At 36.8% G+C, this 22,242-nt stretch overlaps 3 protein-coding genes across 19 annotated transcripts in view; 2 read left to right on the top strand and 1 right to left on the bottom strand.

The window, feature by feature from the left end:
• Positions 1–22,242, top strand: part of LOC125779099 (glutamate receptor ionotropic, kainate 2) — a 2,985,835-nt gene that overhangs the window by 2,795,789 nt on the left and 167,804 nt on the right. The window lies entirely within an intron of this gene.
• LOC125779129 (uncharacterized) overlaps positions 1–22,242 on the top strand; it is a 530,169-nt gene that overhangs the window by 79,427 nt on the left and 428,500 nt on the right. The window lies entirely within an intron of this gene.
• On the bottom strand, positions 15,576–21,650 carry LOC125779180 (uncharacterized). The gene is made up of 2 exons (XM_049459821.1): positions 20,782–21,650; positions 15,576–17,296 (listed from the first exon to the last, which is right to left on the bottom strand). Exon 2 carries the CDS (start codon positions 17,239–17,241, stop codon positions 16,624–16,626), a length of 618 nt encoding a protein of 205 aa, XP_049315778.1. The 5' UTR covers positions 17,242–17,296; positions 20,782–21,650; the 3' UTR covers positions 15,576–16,623.

Consider the following 22,242-nt stretch of genomic DNA (forward strand, 5'->3'; position numbering starts at 1 on the left):
TTTGTGAAGTCCACAAACTGTTTTTCGGTAGCTCTTTGAGCTCCGATAAATGTTTTACCATTATCGCTCATGATTTTTGATGGAAAGCCTCGTCGTCCGACGAAACGAGCAAAAGCCGCAAGAAAAGCCTCCTTCGTCAGATTCGTACATAGCTCAAGGTGTACTGCTTTTGTCGTGAAACAGACAAAAACAGCCACATAGCCTTTCATGAGGGTAGGAGACCTTAGCATGGATGCCTTTACCATAAAAGGCCCAGCAAAATCTACACCTGTAGTGGTGAAAGGCGGAGCAAAGTTACAGCGTTTATGTGGAAGTGCTGCCATAATCTGCGATCGCATTTTTTGCTTATGCATAGTGCAGATTTTGCACATGAAAATGCACTTCTTTATTTGGGGCTTCAGTCGGGGTATGTACAGCTCTTGGCGGACCATATGTTGCATGAGGCGATGTTCGGCATGGAGCATTAGTATGTGGATATATCTAATAAATAAAGTGGCAAACGGATACCTCTCTGGTATGATTATAGGGTGGCGTTCGTTGTACGTGAGGCTTGAATTAGCAAGCCGACATTCGCACGAAGTAAACCCTTCCTATCTAGAAATGGGTTTAGAACTAAGAGTGAGCTCTTTTGATCAATAGGCTTCTATTATCTTAGTAATTCTATATCGCGGCTGAAGTAGCGCGTTTGGGTTGATGCGATAAGAGCGACCTTTGCTTTTTGTAAGTCTTGGTGCGTCAATTTATCGCAATGATAAGTTGCTCCTTTACCTTTAAGTGTAAGCCGCTCTAAAACTTGAGCGTATAGGCAACTACCCGGAGGGCTCGGGGGAACGATGAGAATCGTTCAAGGATGTCAGTGTCATCCAGTGTTGCATGATAAGTGTCGATTTTACGACTTTCTGGGGCAAGTATGTTGCGCATAGGCGATTGCGGCCAAGAATCGGGAGATTCTGTTAACCATCGGGGGCCATTCCACCAGAGGGTGGAGGTGGCGAGATGCAGAGGTTTGCATCCTCTTGTACCTAGATCCGCAGGATTGTCAGCACTGGCTACGTGACGCCAAGTGACTGATCCTACTAGGTCAAGTATTTCAGATGTTCGGTTAGAAATATAAGTTTTCCACGCATGTGCTGGTTTTTCTAACCAGGCTAGAACTATCTCGGAATCGGGCCATAAATATAATCTGTATTTCGCCATTTTTAAGTGGGTCTGCACCGTTGAAGCTAGCTTTGGTAGTAGCAGAGAGCCACAGAGTTCAAGTCGTGGGAGACTTAGCGTTTTTAGAGGCGCAACTTTTGCTTTTGCCGCTAATAAGTGGCTTGTAGTTGCGACATCGGTTTGTGTACGCACATATATAGTGGCACAATATGCCTTTTCAGAGGCGTCGCAGAAGCCGTGTAGTTCCACGTTGTATTCGGTGGAATAGTTTACCCACCGTGGAACTTGTATCTTTGAGATGTCGTTGAAATTATTAGCGAACTGGGACCATTTTTCTAAGCGAAGAGGTTTCACTTGTTCGTCCCAGTCGGTTTCGTCTAGCCATAATTCTTGGATCAAGATTTTCGCTTGTATCATAATTGGCGAAAGCCATCCTGCGGGGTCAAAAAGTTTTGCCACCGAGGAGAGAATTTGGCGTTTTGTAATGGCGGATAATGCGGATATGGACTCAGTCGTGTATGAAAACTGGTCCGATATCGCATTCCATTGGATGACCAGTGTTTTTGTTGTACTTTCCTTTTCAAATATAAGGAAATTAGTATCCAAAAAATGGTCTTTAGGAATATTTTTTAAAATATTTGGGTGATTGGCAGTAATCTTTTTTAAAGGAAACCCTGCGGTGTTGAGGGCATTTATTACCTTTGATAAGGTCTCGTATGCTTGTGACTGTGGCTTCCAGACAGGATATCGCCTACATACGTTTGCGTTTTTAAGACTTGTGTTGCCAGAGGAAATTCTGACTTTGTGTCTTCTGCCAGTTCGTGTAGTGTTTGAATGGCTAGATAAGAGGCACAGTTTATGCCAAAGGTAACTGTTTTCAATTTAAAGTCGCGCAGTGAGCTATTGGCAGAATTTCGGAAAATAATCCGTTGAAAATCTTGATCATCTTTATGAACAATTATTTGTCGATACATCTTTTCGACATCCCCATTGAATACGTATTTGTATATACGCCAGTTCAATATGAGGAGCATTAAATCTGGTTGGAGTGTGGGTCCCGTAAATAGAATATCATTTAGGGAATTACCTGAGCTCGTGGATCGTGATGCGTTGAAGACCACTCGAACTTTTGTTGTTTTCTTCTCAGGCTTTACTACTGCATGATGTGACAAGTAGAATGAGCAATATTTGACTCTTATGATTTTTTCACATGGGCTTATTTCCTCCATGTGATCTAAATGAAGGTATTCTTTCACGACACCATCATAAACTTGTTTAAGCTCACCTTTTCTAAGTAGATTTTTTCCATACTTAGAAACTGCTGTATTGTAGAGGTGCGAGAGTGACCTAAGCCGAGTGTGTCTGGAAATTGTTGTTTTATTGGTAGTCGTACGACATACCGACCAATATCTGATCGATTAGTTGTGGCTTTGTAAAAGTCTTCACAATACTGATCTTCAGGTGTTGTAATTGGAATGGGGGGGAGTTCTTCTACCTCCCAAAATTTTCTCAATTGTGAATTGAGGTACTCGTTTGAGATTTCCTCAACTTGAGTTGTCATTGCTGTGACTGGTTCCGCAACTAGTCCACTTAGGACCCATCCGAAAATGGTATTTTGCGCCAGTAGTGTTTTCGAAATTTTTTCAACACCTTCCAGTATTATTTGCGATATAAGATCGCTGCCTAATAGAAGATCTATTTGAGCGGGGGTATTGCAGTTGGGATCTGCTAGAGTCAGATGTGAAATCTTATCCCAATGCTTGCTAATTATTTGATACCTTGGAAGCATGTTTGTTAGTTGCGGTAAGACAATAGCATTTGCTTGAATGCGCTTATCCGCTTGGGGAGAAATTAGGGTAATGGGGCATATTTTGTTAGAGTTTTGTACTACTCTTCCGCCCATTCCCGTAATTTCATAGTTGGCATGTTTTGTTGGCAATTTTAATTTATATTGGGCCTTAGACGCTATAAAGGATCGTTGGGGCCCTTGGTCTATTAAGGCTCTTAGTTTGAACAGTTCTCCTCGATGTTCGATGGAGACAACTGCTGTGGGTAGTAGTACTCTACTATGATTATCGCTGTGTAGCGTTTGAGTTTTTAATGCCTTTGAGCAGCATGGTGTATCTTGGCAATTTTGTTGAGTTTCTGTTTCGGGAGTTTCTGTTGCAACTAAACCCGTGGCTTTTTTTGAAAAAGCGCTGCTATGAGATGTGTTGGGAAAGTTATTGAGATGTAACATAGAGTGATGCCTTTTGTGGCAATATACGCAATTAAATTTGCTTTCGCAAGTATTAAGATTGTGTGAGTGGGACAAACAGTTTGTACAGAGTCTTTTTGACCTGACAAAGTTGTTCCTTTCAGTGACATTCATTTTTTTTTTAATTTTCGCAAGCTTTTAACTTATGCCCTCCAGAACATAGTTCGCATGACGTGAATTGATTTTGTTCAGATGTGAACGATTGTGTTTTGAAAAAGCTTCTGTTTAAATTATTGTTGCTTCCGGCTTGGGGTCTATTGAAGCTTCGATTTAAGTCTTGTTGAACGTTTTTAGTTCTGACTACTTTTTTGTCCACCCTTTCCGCAATTTCGTATTGGGTAGTTAAGAAATCTTTCATCTGCTGCCACGTTGGGCATTTTCTTCTTGATGAGAGCGATTGCTCCCACAAAAGTAATGATTTTTCTGGTAATGCGGCGGTACAGATGTTTACCAGAATAGGATCCCAATTGTGAGTGGGAATATTTTGTGTCGATAGAACCGACAAACAATTTGAAACAGTGGATTCTAGTTTCATGAATTCTTCACTGGTTTCTCTTTGAATTTTCGGCAAGTTCATAAGTATCGTTACTTGCTTGTCAACTAATATTCTCTCATTTTCGTATCTTTGTCTTAAAGCTTCCCAAGCTAAATTAAAATTATCGTCATTCAATGCGAACTGCTTGACTATTACGCCTGCTTGACCTTTAGTTTTGTATCGGAGGTGATACAATTTTTGCGCTTGTGATAATTTTGGATGGTTTATGTACACGGCTGTAAACATGTCCCGGAAGGACGGCCATTGTTCATAACCTGCATGAAATATTTCCGTATCACACGCTGGCACTTTGAGATGAATGCCTGAACTTGCCTCTTGGGCTTGCATTTGTGGTAACTCTACTCTACTGTGGGGAGTAGGTGCAATTGCCTTTATAAGCTTTAATTGATCTGATATCATTGCTTTTGTGTCTTTATAGCGGTCTAAGCAATTTTCGTATTTGGCGAAGCCGAAAGTTTGAAATTTTCAGGTAGATCTGAATCACCAGTTTCTACTATTGCGTCGTATGCCGCTTGGAGGCGTGTCCAAAAGTTGTCAATAGATTTATTTTTAATTTCTAGTACCGATTCAGAGTTGTCCTTAATCGGTGAAGATGCAAATCGAGTGCAGTATTTAATTAAGCTGTCACTCCCGGAAATGAATTTGTACAGAAAAAACAGTCTTTGCTTAAGTCTGTACTGTGAGAGTTCACTTTTGACTCTGATTTTCTTTATTCAAATTTCTTCCCTCAATACATTTCTTAATTCTAATTTCTTAACTATGTATATATGTATATGTATGTATGCTTAGTGTGTATACACATGTGTAAATATGTATTATATTTTTATTGCATTTTTCAGATACCAACGCATTGATATTTTATAGTTTTTTAGATTAGTGCATCTAACGCACTTATTCACATACGTACACACGCTTGATACTTTCTTATCTGTTGCTTGTGTGCATTAATATTTCGAGTATGTATATTGTGTATTTTAATATTAGTATTATGTATACTCTAATTTATGAGTTTTCTTTTATGTGCAATGATTTTCACATTTTTATGAGCAAGTCTCATATTACAATTTTGTTGCTTACCATTGCACTTGACATTTAGTGGACTGTATATACTTTTTATTTAATTTATTGTTTACATGTATATTTTTATGTATTAATGTAGTTGTGTCAAAAATATAATTTTGTTGTATAAGGTTACAAAACTTTCATGTTCATATCTTTATGAACATTCTGCCAGGGGCCAAAGTTGTATCTTAACTTTACTTGTATATTATGTTTTATTATTAATATTTTTTAATTATGTCTAACTGGAAGTTCAAATGGAATAGTCACAGTTCTTGTTACACATTTGGATCTTATATATAAAATAGTAATGATTAATGCTATTATCAAAACTAATGTTAGCGAAACGTGACCACTTACGTGATGAAAATTTATACTTTTTAATTTTATATTTTCTGTTTTGAGGAGTTCTATTTGTTGTTTAAGATGTACGATATCTTTGGTATTGTTTATTAATGTTGAATCAAAAGGTTTTATTCGTAGTTCTGGAATATCTTCAATATCTTTAACCCAAGAAGAGGATAGCAATTCTTTTTTAATATATTTATGGTACAATCAACTACCGATGTCTGCTTTTTAAACAATTTTGCTATATCTCTTTGGTTGTCGAAAATATTTCTAACATTTGATTCCATATTTTCTCGGTCATCAGCATCCATAATTCCGAATAATATATGGTAAACTGAACGAACGCATTCGAATGGTGCTCGCTTTTTTCTATTTTGTTTTTTCATAAACAATTCATTATTTGCTTTAAGACTATTATATTTGTCATTTAAAGTTGCAGTAATCATTATGCAGGCATCTTCGTAATAGGTCAATATTTTGCATTGATTTTCAAGTCTGTTAATAAATTCTTGTATTTTATGCATCCGATCATAATAAGTACCTAATTCGTAATAGACTATTAAATTCCATTTTGAATTTATTATGTCTATTTTACTAATCGGTTCCAAATATATTGCTGTATTATTTTTTAGTTTAGTCACTGAAGCTCCTGATTTAGATGTATCATTAATGTATAATGACTTAGTTTGTGTTGCTAGCATGAGTATCGTTAAGAACCACATCATCAATTTGCTTGATTTACTCGGTCGTTCTGAGGTTGCAGTATTTTTTGTTATTCTCGAAGTCAGCAAACTTGTCACATGATTTGCTTCCTCTGCTCTACTGCTGTTTGTTACCTCCAGTGGGCATAATTTGTGAACGGGCCGTTTAAGTGTGCCATTTTGTAATTTTAGAGTTACAACTCTTATATTTCCATCCTTTCCCGGATGAGTTTCAATAATTTTTCCTAATGGCCATTTGGCTGGATGAGTTTCTTCATCTTTAATAATAACTATTTGTCCTTGTACGAGATTAGCATGTTTGGTTTTCCACTTCATGCGTTGTTGCAACATTACAACATATTCGCTTTCCCATCGTTTCCAAAAGTCTTTTTTAAGTTTTTGTATTAATTTCCATCTATATAATGAACCTATTTGGTTATCATTAATTGCTTCAGGACAATCTATTATTGGACATCCTATTAAAAAATGGCCAGGCGTTAAAACGTCTATATCGCTTTCACTATCTATCGCACATAAAGGTCGTGAATTCAGTACTGCTTCAATCTGTGATAGCAAAGTAATCATTTCTTCAAAGGTCAATTTAGTTTCGCCTATCACTCTTTTTAAATGATATTTCACCGACTTCACTCCTGCCTCCCAAATTCCTCCGAAGTGAGGAGCTGCCGGGGGCCCGAAATGCCATTGAATTTTATCTGCTTCTAATATGGGAGCTACGGCTGAATTATTTTTGATTGCCATTTTAAAATCTCGGTCTAATCTTCTACAAGCTCCGACAAAATTTGTTCCATTGTCCGAATATATATGTTGACTTTTACCTCTTCTAGCAAAAAATCTTTTCAAAGCAGCTAGGAACGCTTCGGTTGTTAAATCACTTACTGCTTCTAAATGAATAGCTTTTGTTGCCATACAAACAAATACAGCTATATATCCTTTAAATGTTTTTTGTCCTAGTCCTTTTGAATATTTCATATGGATCGGTCCTGCATAGTCTATACCAACGTGTGTAAATGGAATTGACATAGATACTCGGAATTCTGGAAGATTTCCCATTAATTGTTTTGCTACTTCTTTGCGGTAACGTACGCATCTACTACAAGTTCGAATTGTCTTTTTTATAGAATTTTTCAATCCAACAATCCAGTAATTCCTTCTAATCATTGATTCCATTAACTTGTTTCCTCCATGTAAAGTTATTTTATGAATATTTTCAATTATCAGTGATGACAAATGTGACTTATTTAATATTATTGGGTGCTTTTGATTAAATTGAAGATTTGAATTACTCAATCTACCTCCTACACGAAGGATTCCCTTATTATCCAAAATTGGATTTAAGCTTGCAATGCTACTTTTATGATTAATTTCTTTTTTTATTTCTAAACTCTGAATTTCCTCTCTAAATTGTAATTTTTGCTGATATCTTATTAACATTTCTTCAGCTTCCTTCATTTTAGATTTAACTAAGTATTCAGGGCATTTTTTCCCTCTTATTCTTTTTACAAATCGCAAAATATAAGCTACTACCCTTATTAATTTGCTTAAACTAGAATATTTAAGTATTACCTTATCCAAGAAATGTAATTCTTCTGAGGTTGTCGAGGTTGTCACATACGTTGCATCGATTTGAATAATCTTCTTTATTGGCCAATGATGTTCCGCAACCATTCTGGTCCCTTCCACCATAGATCGTGTTCTATTAGTTTGTTCGCCAGTACCCCTCTGGTTGCTACATCAGCTGGATTGTCCTTTGTTCCAACGTGTTGCCATTTCGCATTGGAAACAAGTAATTTGATTTCTTCTATTCGTGTTCTAATAAATCTGTCTTTACTTTGGCAATTATTTATCCATGCTAACGTTATAGTTGAATCGCTCCAAGCAAATATTTTCATTTCTCTGTTGATGACTGTTTTTATCCTTTGCAGCAATTTAGCAAGTAGGTGAGCCGCGCATAGTTTCAGTTTTAGTAACGTTTTCTTATTTTCAATTGGATTCACTTTAGTTTTACCAGCAACAATTGTTATAACTGATCCAATTTTAGCATATACAACTGCTGCATAAGCTTCCTCTGAAGCATCTGCGAATCCATGTAGTTCAAATTTAAAGTTGTTTTTAGTTTCAAACCATCTAGGAATTTTTATTCGTTTTATCTCTGGTATATGCTGCATAAACTCTTGCCATTCTTTTGTTAAATTCTCGTCAAGTAACTCGTCCCAGTTGAGTTTCATCAACCAAAGTTTCTGTATAAATAACTTTGCTATAACGGTTGTTGGTGAAAGCCATCCCATTGGGTCGAAAATTCGCGCTAAATCATGGTCTTTTTGTAACCAGCTTTTGCGTTGAAAGATTCGTATTAAATCCAAACATGTCTTTGGTAGGATCCTATTGAATACCCAATGTCTTTATTGTTTCGTCTTCTGCTATTTTTTTACTTCATTCGCGATATTCACCGGAATTGTTGCTATGATTTCACTGTTGTTTGACATCCACTTCCTTAAGTGAAATCCATATTTTTGTAGTTGTTTCGATATTTCATACTGAATGGCCTTACATTCATCTATTGAATCTGCTCCTGTCATTAAATCGTCCATGTAGAAGTCGTTTTTAATGATGTTTGAAAGCAAATAGTTGTGGGGCTCGCATAGTTTGGCAATTTCTTGTAAAGTTCTCGTTGCCAAAAAAGAAGCTGATGCTGTCCCATATGTAACTGTTTGTAGTTTGTATTCTTCTATCGGCTCTCCTTTTGTTTCTCTCCACAATATACGTTGGTAATCTTGATCACTATCTGTTATTTTAATTTGTCGAAACATCTTTTCAATATCACTAGTTAATACATATTGCCAAAGTCTCCATTTGATTATAATGTCAAATATAATAATATTTCTTTGAAGTCTCGGTCCTATGAAGAGGATGTCATTTAAACTACTTCCATTTGTAGTTTTTGCAGACGCATCGAAAACTACTCGTAGTTTAGTCGTTCTACTGTCTTCTCGAATCACTGCTTGATGTGGCAAATAGTATTTTCCGCATTTATTTTCACTTGCTTTTTCCATGTGGCCCATTTCTGAATATTCTTTCATAAATTGCACATATTGTTGTTTTAACTCGTTATTTGTAGCGAACCTTTTCTCATGATTAAGAAACCTCGCCATATCTTGTTTGCGAGAATCGCCCAATTCTTTTTCTTGTTTAAAAGGTAGATTGACGACAAATCGATTATTTCCATTTCTTACTGTTGTTTTTTCAAAAATTCTTAGGCATTCATCATCATCTGCTGTATCTGCTGGAGTTGTAGTGTCTTCTATTTCCCAAAACTTCTCCAATGTTGTAGTAACCGCTGCTAAAATTGTATTGTTTTTTCTCGGTTGTTGTAAAACTCCCGACAATATCCAGCCCAATTTCGTAGCTTGACCTAGTATTCGATCCTTTTTAAATATACCTTCTTCTAGTATGTCGGCATATATGTCACTTCCAATGACAATATCGATTCGATCTGATTTATTGAAATTGGGATCAGCTAAAGTGTAGTTTTTCAATTGTTCTACATCCCATTTAAACGTTTTGTCTGGATGAGCACTCGCTAATTTCGGCAAAATTAGTGCTTCGACATTGTACGCCTCGTTGCGCAGGAATCTCGGCTTGATTTTAATGTTGATTTTAAATTTGAACACTCCCACTGTGGTATTTCCTAAACCTTGTAGTTCAGTTACTTCTCTTCTTCTTGGTAAATGAAGTATTTGAGATGCTTCTTCGGAAATAGTAGTTTTTTGGGATCCTTGATCGATTAGAGCTCGCAATGTCACATACTTTCCATTTGCTGCCTTCACCCTTATCTGTGCTGTTGCTAGGAGTATCGCCATTTCCGAATGTTTCGTCATCATTGTGGAAGATGTTTTTGTGACATTTTCTTCACTTCCTTCTTTTCCTTTTTCGAATTCATTAAAGTGCAATAAATTATGATGATTTCTTTCACACTTATTGCACTTTTTTATTATTACATTTTCCTTCATATACGTGATCAAGGCAAATGTAGCATAACTTGTTGTTTGTTATGAATCTTCTTCGATTCATCGTAGTCAATGTCTGAAACTTTCTGCATTCACCAATTTGATGCCCAGGAACCTTGCAGTATACACAATTATTTTGTGCCGCTGTATAAAATGTAGGTGTTCGCTGTGGCTGCTTTTGATTGTTCCATTTAGTTGGTTTTCTGTCGCGTATTGCTTCTAGAGCTTGATATTGCTGTTCCAGAAAACTGAAGACGTCATCTAGGCTTTGTACATCCCTACTTTTTTTTACGTTTTGCTCGTATAAACGTAGACTTTCTTTGTCTAGTTTTCGAACCACTATCCGAGCTATGATGGCTTGTTCGTCATTTAAATTTAGATTTAGCCCTTTTAAAGCATAAATGCATTCTTTGGTGGTATCTAACAGCTGCTTCATGCTTTTGTTGCTGTTACTGGTAGATGTTGAATTAATCTACCAGCTTCTCCACCTAATGATGTCTTCAATCGGAACATCTTTTCCACTTCTGTAAAGTGCTTCGAATCATGCACCAAACGTTTAAAAAGATCGTGGAATGACGACCATTGTTTCATTTTACCGTAAAACATCGGAATTTTAATTTCCTGCAGTTTTATATTGGAATACATTGTTTGTGGTGAATTATAATTATTTAATTTCTCCGTTTTCCTTTCGATGATGATTTTGTATTCTTGACGAAATACATCTATTTGTTCCTCAATAGATTCTTCAGTTGTTTCAACTAATTTGATATTTTGAGTTTCAAAATATGATTCTTCAACATTTTCAAATTGTATTTGAAGCTTGGTTTTCAATTCTCTCATTTGCTCGAGAGAATCTAATGCATTTCTTCGTATTTCATCCATCGTGCTTTTGAGCATTTTTGCACGACGTTGATATTTTCTTTCAACGCCAGACGCGGCTTCAGGTGGTACGACCTGAATAGTTTGTGGCGTAGATTCTATTTGCTACATGCTGCTCACTGCTGAAACACCTTCGGCAGTACTTTGAATTCTTAAATTCTGAACAGAATTCTCCATTGTTTGCATTACATGCTCGAAGTAGTTCTTCGCAATGTATTTTCAGCTTCTTGACTCTTCTTAGCCATTATTTTATTATGATTTGCAGTAAACTCTTTCATAACAGTCTGAATATGATCCATATATTCCAGACATGAAGCCTTTCTTATTTTTCCGCTCAGGATTTTCTGCTCCTCCAACTCCTTCTGTCGTGTTAGCAAATTCTTCATATTTGCTTCTTTATAGATGGTTTTGTATATATATATATATTTTTTTTTTTGCACTGTTCTTGTTGTTATAGCCACAAGGACGCTTTTAAAAATTTTTTTAACTTTTACTAAAAGTAATTTTTATAAATGCGGGTAGTCTTTGCTATTCCGGCTTACATTTATTTTTACTTGGCTAAGTAATGCTCTTTTTCTTTTAAGAGGCTTCTAGTACTTGCACTTGCTCGATTCTTTTTCAAAAAGAGGATCGAAGGACCAAATATACAGAAAAAACAGTCTTTGCTTAAGTCTGTACTGTGAGAGTTCACTTTTGACTCTGATTTTCTTTATTAAAATTTCTTCCCTCAATACATTTCTTAATTCTAATTTCTTAACTATGTATATATGTATATGTGTGTATGCTTAGTGTGTATACACATGTGTAAATATGTATTATATTTTTATTGCAATTTTCAGATACCAACGCATTGTTATTTTATAGTTTTTTAGATTAGTGCATCTAACGCACTTATACACATACGTACACACGCTTGATACTTTCTTATCTGTTGCTTGTGTGCATTAATATTTCGAGTATGTATATTTTGTATTTTAATATTAGTATTATGTATACTCTAATTTATGAGTTTTCTTTTATGTGCAATGATTTTCACATTTTTTATGAGAAAGTCTCATATTACAATTTTGTTGCTTACCATTGCACTTGACATTTAGTGGCCCTGTATATACTTTTTATTTAATTTATTGTTTACATGTATATTTTTATGTATTAATGTAGTTGTGTCAAAAATATAATTTTGTATATATAATTCTATCTTAAGGTTACAAAACTTTCATGTTCATATCTTTATGAACAGAATTTAATATACAAAATGTCTTTCCCCCTTTTTTTTCTTTGTAGCACTTTGCTTTGAGCGTGTAGCTTCAGCAGGTGTACATGGGCTTTTATCGTCATTAATCATTTTCGGAATTCTTAAGAATTCTGCTTTAGGTTCTTTTGAGTCAGTGCTCATTCAGAAAATTTTATGTATGTATATTTTATTATAATAGAGATATATGGTACCGAAAACTCTTTTCAAGAAATAAGAGTTGATATTACCGAAAAATTTTTTATAAAACGGGTTTATTTTCTATCGGTTCTATTAAATTGACCGTTTGCGCAACACTACATACATACATATATACATATAATAAATAGAATCAAAAGTGAAATGGATACACTCACTCTGATTTTTCTCAGGGACTTTGGGAATTTATTTTGGTTTAACCGGGGTGCGTTTCCTGACTTGTCTCGGTGCGAATTCCTTCCAACGCCGGCGTTCCGCTTGCTGTGTTGATGGTTCTTTCCTTTTTTTTTACTTTTGTTTTATTTGTATTTTGTTGTTATTTATTTGTTTGTTATAAGTTCGCGCCCGTATTTTATTTATGGGTTTTTATGTCCGCGCCCGGGTTTTATTTATTTTTAGTTTGCACCCACTTTTTGTTAACTTTTATTAATATTATTTATTAATCTCACAATTTTGTGCACTTTTACTTTTAGCTTTAGTATGTATGTATATATTATTCCACTGCACTTGTGCACCCTTTTTCTTTTTTTTTTCTTTCACCACACTTTTTGTTTTCTCATATGTAGATTGGTGTGAATTCACCATGTAAATTTCACTTTCATATGTAAAACTTTTTGTTATTGTTTTACATATATATGCATATATATATATATATATATATATTTTACCGCTTCACCAAAGTGCCGTTCGTTTTGTCTCGAAGGACTATATAAAAATCATAACCTCACTTTTTCCTGTGCACCTCGAATTCTTAAATTTTCCCACGCACTCACCTTCTCGATGACCACCAAATTTGGTTTTAGAGAAAAATTAAAAAATGGACTTACTTCAATGTGCATACGCGTGCACTAGTGTAGGTAATTATATTGCGTTTGGATTTAGCTTATGTACAATTTTAAATACTTTGTAAAATGAGTATCGGCTGAGAATTCCGACTCAGGATGAAAAGATGGTGAAACTGGAGGATGGCACAAACGCCGTTCGAAGATGATCGCACACGCGTAACTCTGACTCAGGATGAAAAAATGTTGAAACTGGAGGATGGCACAAACGCCGTTCAAAAATGTAATTTGTAAAATGAGTATCGGCTGAGAATTCCGACTCAGGATGAAAAGATGTTGAAACTGGAGAATGACACACACGCCCTTCAAAGATGCTCGCACACGCGTAACTCCGACTTGATGTATAAAAATGTTGAAAAACTGGAGGATGGCACACACGCCGTTTAATGATGTTCGCACACGCGTAACTCCGACTTGATATATAAAAATGTTGAAAAACTGGAGGCTGGCACACACGCCGTTTAAAGATGTTCGCACACGCGTAACTCCGACTGGATATATAAAAATGTTGAAAAACTGGAGGATGGCACACACGCCGTTTAAAGATGTTCGCACACGCGTAACTTTTGACTTGATGTATAAAAGGTTGAAAAAATTGGAGGATGGTGAAACCGCTGTTCAAAAAACGGATCGCACACGCGTACTTTTGACTTGATGTATAAAAGGTTGAATAAACTGGAGGATGAAGAAACGTTATTAAAAAATGGCTCGCACACGCGTACTTGTTGCTGCGGAGAACGAAAGCGAAGTGAGTTGCAGTTGTCCTTTTGCTCCCCTTTTCTTTTCTTTTGGGTGTGGAATCAGCTGGTGTGTGGTGTGGAATGTAAGTTTTGCTGATTTGTGACGTGGGTATGATGAAGGTGCGTGTCAGTGTTGCGTGTGTGTGGATGCCCGGGGGAGGATGCTCATTTGTACACTCGTAATGCCCAAATGGTGTTGAGAAGGCGGTTTTTCTTCTGTCTTCCTCTCTAACGGAGATTTGGTGAAAACCTTTGGCTAAATCCAGAGTGGTGAAGTACTGTGATCTACCTAGTTTGTCTAGGATTGAATTTAAATTTGTCATCTACGGTAAATTGGTTTATTTTTCCGTAGTCGATGACAATTCTATATTTCTTTTTCCCGGAATTGTCTTTTTTTTTCTCTACAATCCATAAGGGACTATTGTAGGGTGAATTGCTTTCTTTAATTATTTTCTGTTGTAGCATTTCTTCAATTTGGCGTTTTATCTCTTCTTCATGAATTTGAGGATATCTATACATTTTGGAGTATAAAGGCTTACAATTTGTTGTTATAATTTCATGCTGTACCTCATTGCTGCATGATAGTTTATGTTCTTATTTAAAGAAAAGGTCTTCGAAGTCATTGAGCAGCCTTAAGGTTGCTTGATGTTCTTCTTTATTCAAATGGGAAAAATTGAATTTATCTTTTAGATAATTTTGTTTAGTATATTCCAAATTGCAAACATTTTCTATGTATTGGGAATAATTAAATTCTTCGAAATAAATTTTATTTTTTAAATATCAACGTAGTTTTCCGCACAATTAATTTTTGGGTTTTAAAGGTTTTAAGAAATTTTGGCCTATTACACCTGAAAATTTTGTGTTTGAAAAGTTCAATAGTTTCCACTGAAGGGTGCCAAAGCATCCAAACTCTTTTGGAGATGGTGTGGTTACTACACTTTTGTTTTGTATTTTATAAGATATTTCATTCTTATTTTGGGATAATTTTCCAATAATATCCCTTCTTTTAAAATGCTTGTAGTTGATCCTGTATCTATAAGGCAACTAATTTTAGTTTTTCCTATCGTTATATTCATTATGGGGAGTTTTGTTCTTGAGGCGTTATTAAAAAATTTACTTCATTGTCTTCGAGTATACCTATTTCCATTGGTTCAGGTGTAAGTGTGGTATTATTGTTATTAGTACTTCTACGCGAAAATCTGGTATTGTTGCTACTATTTCCTCTGCCATAATTTTGCGTAAAATTGTGTGAATACTGTTCATTTTGTCGTGTATTAGTATTTTGTATGTTTTGATAATTTTTGTTATATATAATGTATTGGTATTTGGTTGAATTCGTGTAACTAAGCTGTTCCTATTTGTGTTTTAATTAGTGTGAAAATATTGCGTTTTATTCATAGTAAAATTTTGTTTGCTTAAGCTTTTTCTATGTGCAATATGTATCGTTCTAGTGTCATCTGAAGCTTTAATTTTAGAATATTTATTTATAATATCGTTAAGCGAACAATTTTCATTTAAATGTGATCTCATAGGTACATCAATTTTTGCAATTAATAAGCTAACTAAATCTCTGTCTACCCTATATGGCTTATAAATATAAGTGATAATTCGGGTGGTGGAGCACGGTGCTCGCTCGTTCCGTAGATGTGGTTGGCCGTGGGGAAACGGTCGGCGCAAATGATTCCACAAAATATTAAATAAAAAACCAAAAATTTCATATAATATGTGTATTTAAATATAATAAATTGGACAAACACTTACCTACGTCTGTATCGCTAAGCGGTCGCAAAAGGAGAGAGCGCGCAACTTTTTAGTAAGTGTTTAGTTGCGCGCGAATTAAAACTTCGAAAAGAGAAAAGGAAAAGATTGCTCTGCCGATACAGACGTGGCAAAAGAAATTGGGCGGGGGCGGCGTCAACATTCTCCCCGCCTTGCAGTATTACTGCAAATGCAGTTTACAATAAATTACTTAAAACTAACTTAACTAACTGGCTCCTGCACTTTCTCTTCCATGTCTTCTTTGCAGAAGGGGTGGCCGAAGAGACGAATCGAGTCTGGTTCGGTCCGGGAAATGCCGCTGAGATGAATCGAACCCCAGTCGTTCATTGACAAGCCGCCAATTTACATAGAAGTCAACACCTTCCGAGGTCGGCGAAACGACTCGAGTCTAACTCGATCCTGGGTAGGTGGTGAATGTGAGAGGCGTTGACAGCCAGTGCACTTTATTGTGCCGATGTTAGATGACGCCGGATATGATATAACCCAGCGACGTATTTTGGGCGATGAGTTGGCTCATTGCCGCTGGTTGTAACCCGGGCAACATGAGCCGGGAGTAAACGTCCGTAGTGTTGCTTGCCTATCCTTGATGATACGGCCTGCATCTGCTTGACGTCGAGCGTCTCGTCCAAGCCTTCGCTTCGGATGGGGTGGCCGACGAGACGAATCGAGTCTGGTTCGGTCCGGACAATGTCGCTGAGACGAATCGAGTCCCAGTCGATCGTTGCCATGCCGCCAATCCGAAAGGAAGTTACCAGCATGCCGAAGTCGGAGAGACGACTCGAGTCTGGCTCGATCTTGGGCATGTGGTATGCGGGAGAGGCCTCGTTGGTCAGAGCTTTGCGTAACTGATGACGTTCGTTGACACGGTTGTTGTTGTTGCTGCTTGTGATGTGTTCGTTGTGTGGTGTGTGGCTGTCGACTGCGTTGCTCGTCTGTTGCTGCGCGCTGCATGTTGATTTACTGTTGTTGTTGTGGCCACCGCATGTAGGTATTGTGTAGACGGATGTTGGTCTTCTTGCTGCGATTGAGACGGCGACGCCTGCTGTTGCTGATGATAATAGGCTGTTTGCAGTTGATAACGCTGCTCGTATTGTTGTTGTAGCTGTAGCTGCATCTGCTGGTGGTGAATGGCATCGGACAATGGCGCCACTGCGTTGCTCGTGGCATAGTGTTGCTGGTGTGGTGAGGCCGCCACAGCTGATGATGGCGCCAACGTTTGTGATTGGGGTGGTAGTGGTGGCGTTGCTGCGTCAGCATATCGGTGCGTTGCAGCTGTGACAGCCGTTGCTGCCACCGTTTCAGCGGCGCCCGTGTAATAAGCGAAATTGTTGGCCTTTGGATGTTGCTGACAGAGATAACGCTGCTGCAGGCAGTGTCGGCACACCGACGCTACCATGCGTATCGGTGTGATTCGATGAGCCGGGCGCATCATTTGTTTCGCCATCATCGTTAGTTTGATCCTGTTGTAGTTGGTACTGCTGTTGATGCTGCTGATGTTGTTTCTGTTGTGTAAATATAAAATTCGTATTATTTACTCTACAAAAATGATTTTGTGTTTGCTGTTGAATTATTGTTGAATTTTGTTTGTGGCCTTTGCCAGTTACCTTGGTTTCTTCGGAGGGAACAGAACCTGTTATAATCCAACCGAACACTGTACGTTGTGCTACGAGGGATCCAGAGATCTTCAATTTTACCCCATTTAGAATGATTTTCGGGTAAAGATCCGCTCCAATCAACAAGTCAACCTTTTGACTCGTATAGAAATTATTATCCGCTAAGGGGATATTAGGTAACCTTTTGACAATTGAAGAGTTAATTGATCTGGATGGAAGCAGTCCAGTAAATTTTGGCAGTACCAAAGCTCCCGCTTCTAGTTTCAAACTTTTGTTACGGGGCGAGCCAATTGTGATCGAGCATACCGATTGAACTCGTCCTGACAAGGTATTATTCAATCCTGAAACTCGCGCGCTGAGCTTTTTGGTTGCCAAATGTAAGCGTTTTTGCAGACTATTGCTTACGAAGGTGGCTTCAGATCCCGAATCAATCAGGGCTCTGACAGTGAAGGTGCTCTCGTTGTGACATATGGTCACCATGGCTGTACCTAAGAGCACCTAACCGTGCGTTAGGCTGCATCTCAATGAATCTTTGACAAGTTTTCAAAATGTGCGATTGAGATGAGCACAGTTTACATCTGGTATTGTTTGTCTTGGCGTGATGGGAATTGATGGGCCTGGATCCAATCCTTGATTGCAAGGTTGGTATCCGACCTTCACCATCAGCCGACTTAATATTGGGTTGAGTACTCAACTCGCCTTTGAGGTTTGATACTCTCTCAAGCGTTCCCCAAACGGGTTAAGGTTAAAAACTTGTCTAACTCGACCCATTTTGGGATCTCTGAATCCGAATCCAGAGATTGTTCCCAAAGCGACAGTGTATAGTCCGGTAATTGGATTGAACACAAATACGTAAAAATGGCATCCCAGCTATCTACATTGATGCCATGTATTTGTAAAGCTGAAATGCAGCTATTAATCTCCCGCTGTAAATTTCTGAGTTCGGTCTCAGATTCTGTTGAGATGTGCGGGAGCATGAATAATAAATTTAACTGTGTATTGACAAGCACTCGCTTGTTTTCATACCTACACAACAAATTGTTCCAAGCCAATGTGAATCCGTCATTCGTCAATGGCGCTTTCGAAACGATAGATTTTGCCTCACCTCGCGTTTTTTGATTCAATTGGAATAATTTTTCTACCGGAGATAGCCTTGGATTATTCCCATAAATAGCAGCAAATAAATCCCTAAATGAGGGCCATTGTAAAACATCGCCATGAAATATTTCGGTATCACATGGCGGTAGATTGATGGTATACCTCACGGGTTCTACAGTTTGTTGTAACCGTTCAGGTTGAAAAACTGTCGAATTGGAAGTAGGGCTTTGGTTGAACGCCGTGAGGTTGTGCATGTGTTCGCCCATCAAGGCCGCGCAACACACATAAGCGTGGTAACAGCTTGTATATTTAAGTTTGAGGTCGTCAATTGAGCTTGTGTCAGAAGGATCCACTTTTGGCAAACACAACTTGTACTCTGACTTTACCTCTGCCCACAGAGATTTCAGTTCAGCTTGTTGAACTTCAAGAGAGTAGGCACTTTGATTGTTTTCTGTTGGAGTAAAATACTCCTCAAACTCCAGTAGAGCGTCTGCAGCTGTGGTAAAGGCTCTGATTGATCCCATTGTTTTCAAAAATTGAACCGTAACTGCAAAAATGTTGCACAAAATCGGGTCTGAACTTGAAATTAAAATTTAAAAAAAATATTTGCAAATATGGTGCAAAAATTCAAAAGTTATAGTACCAATCACGGACAGACTCTAAATTAGTAGTGCGTTATTTCTTAGTGAAGAGTGAATATTAGAAAGCACACAAAAAATTAATCAATTTAGCAAATTATTTCTGAAAGTATTTTTCCGAATTTAATTAGTATGTGCTTGTTGGGTAATCGGCCCAATGCACTTGTACTTGCACTTGCAAATTTAGTGCAATCCCAAATTTAATTTGAAAGTGCTTGCTGGGTAATCGTCCCAATGCACTTGCTCGCTTAGTCCCTAACTATGTACACAAACAAAATTGATTTGTGTTTAGTTGCTTTATTTGAATGCAAATATAAATACAAATAGAAATTCAAAAGCACTTATTTGATGTATGTCCACCATTCACTTTCACTTTGTGCACTGGGTTATTTTCGAACTATTTCGATTTCACTACTACACTCCTTTGTTTGTTGGGATGGCTGCTGTGCTGCCTTGCCTTTGCTGCTTTGCCTTTGCTGCTTGGCCTGTGCTGTTTCTCTGTGCTGCTTTGCCTTTGCTGCTTCCTTTGCTGCTCTCACTTCGCCGTTTGGCTTTCTTGCTGTCGCTCACTTCACCTTTCTGCTTGGCCGGTGCTGCTTTGCTACTTTCTTTGGGTCTTCGCCTTTGCTGCTCTCACTTTGCTGCTCTGATTTTGCTGTTGGACGATCTAGCCGTCCAACTTTTCACCAATTTTTGTCGTCGCTCACTTCACTTGTTTTAATTTTTGTATTTTGTTTTTTTTTTTTTTTCCACTCGCGAAACTGCAGCTGCGTTATTACTGCTTGCCTTTATTGCTATTCGAGCAATATATGGAAAGGCAGAGTTGAGGGATTAGACTCAAATTAACCATAAGAAAAACCAAAAAACCGAGAGAGATTGTTGATGCTCCAGACGGTTTTGTGCGTCCAAGAAATTTATAATTTTTTCTCGAATAACAGAGAGTGTGGTTTTTTTCGCAAAGTGAAATAGTGCATTTGCCAGGTGTATTTGTTGTTGTACTTAAATGAAGTACAATACTACCTGCAATCTTGTGCTTTGCTTTTGTGGGTAGAGTGCCAAAAATAAGTTTTGGTCTCCACTTCACACAGCACAATGGGTTTTGTACATAAATGATGCCAAAATTAACCAATCTATTGTCTTTAGCTTGCAGAGCACAAATCCAAAATATGTTTGGCTGTAACTTGCGAGTTGCTAAAGCGGGCAAATTATGCACTTTCACTTTAATAAAAAAATCGACTTGTTACCTGTTATCCGGCTCGAAGGACCAATGATAATTCGGGTGGTGGAGCACGGTGCTCGCTCGTTTCAATGATGAGAAATATTAAATAAAAAACAAAGGTTTCTTATAATACTTATATTTAATTATAAACAAATTGGAACCACACTTACCTACGTCTGTATCGCAGCGTTGTCGCAAAAGAAGAGAGCGCGCAACTTTTTAGTAAGTGTTTAGTTGCGCGCGAATTAAAACTTCGAAAAGAGAAAAGGAAAAGATTGCTCTGCCGATACAGACGTGGCAAAAGAAATTGGGCGGAGGCGGCGTCAACAATAAGGCTTATCCTCATCAAATAAATAGATTTGATTTATCTCAAATTTAGCCTTTTGAAAATAAGCATATAATTCTCTTAATTTACTTACTTTTATATTTCTGCATTTGTTAAAGATGTCACCATATGTTGTCTTTGGTCTTCCTTGTTGTGTTAATTTAGTTTTAATTTCTTGCCATGTTGGGTTGTCGCCTAGTTCTTGTATGTATCTCCCTGCATCTCCCAGGATCTTTTCTTTAGCTATTATTTTCATCGCAAGGTTTATCAATAGTTGGTTGTTTTGTGGACATAAGTTGATGATGGCTTCCACTAATTTTATAAACGCCATTATATTATGCCCCTCGTCCAAACACCTTAGCTGTCTAAATTGTTGTAACAGCTCCTTCGTGTTTAATAATGATTGTGTCTGCATCTCGTTCTCGAATTGTAGCCTCATTTGGTTAATTGCTTCCTCTTGTTGCCTAATGACATTTGCCATTTGTTCCAATTGTTGTTGTTGATTGCTGCTTTGTCCATCCCTTTCGTCAACGTTCCTGTTGGCGTCGAAGCGGCTCATGTTTTATTTTATCCGTGTATTGATTTCCAAAAATACATTTTTTTTTATATCTTCTCACAACTTTGAAATACTGCGTCTGCGTTAATGTCACTTATTTTTACGTTTTATTTTAATTTAATTTTATTTAAATTTCACCTTAACAGTTTATTATTTTATTCACTTTCGCGATAGGTAAACTTTTATTGTATTTCTTAAGATACACAACTGCGTGACTGCGCCAATTATACGAGTATGAAATAAGGTTGAATTAAAAAACAAGCTTAAGCTGTTACTTCTTCCTTTATTCAAGTGACTCTTAAGACTTACTTATTACATGGTTCTTACTTCTATTTATACTAACTAGTATGTTTACTTATTACTAGTTGATAGTTTGTTTAGATACAGATAATATTATTTGTTTAGGTTTGTTTACATATATATTGTATGTTTTGTCATTTGTTTTGTTTTAAGATAAGCTTATTGTGGTATTCAAACTCAATGTTGTTTTGATACTTGTTTGTTTACGATGAAGTGATTGCATTTCAATTTAAATCAAACCAACAAATAAATAAATGTTTTATACAGTAATGTTATTGGGTTGATTTAAGTATTTTCTTATTATTTTTTCTACGTTGGAGTTTTCATTACGTATTGTTGATTGTGGAACTATATATGTAACTCCTCCGCCCCTAGACGAAGGATTCTCCTGAATTCTTTCTTTATTTATTTTACAATGATTGCTCATTAATATTATTGTAAAGAATGTTACTATTAATATTACCACTGTTGGTACACTGTATGTTACAACTTTATTGTTGTATTTTATTTCTTCTATTTATTTTTAGATTATGTATCGACGTTAATTTTAATTCTTCTAAAGATAGAGTGGCATTAAAAGTAATATTGTTGGATTGTGATGATATAATTTTGTCAACAAACATTTTGTAATTATTTGCAAATTTTTGGTTTGTTAATTCTATAGAACAGTTGTTGTATTTTGTTACATAATTTCCATTT

The sequence above is a fragment of the Bactrocera dorsalis genome, chromosome 6 (genome assembly GCF_023373825.1).
Source record: "Bactrocera dorsalis isolate Fly_Bdor chromosome 6, ASM2337382v1, whole genome shotgun sequence".
Taxonomy (NCBI): Eukaryota; Metazoa; Arthropoda; class Insecta; order Diptera; family Tephritidae; genus Bactrocera; species Bactrocera dorsalis.

Excerpts from the sequence above, each read along its gene's own strand:
- LOC125779180 (XM_049459821.1), bottom strand. The coding sequence starts at position 17,241 with ATGATGGCGAAACAAATGATGCGCCCGGCTCATCGAATCACACCGATA.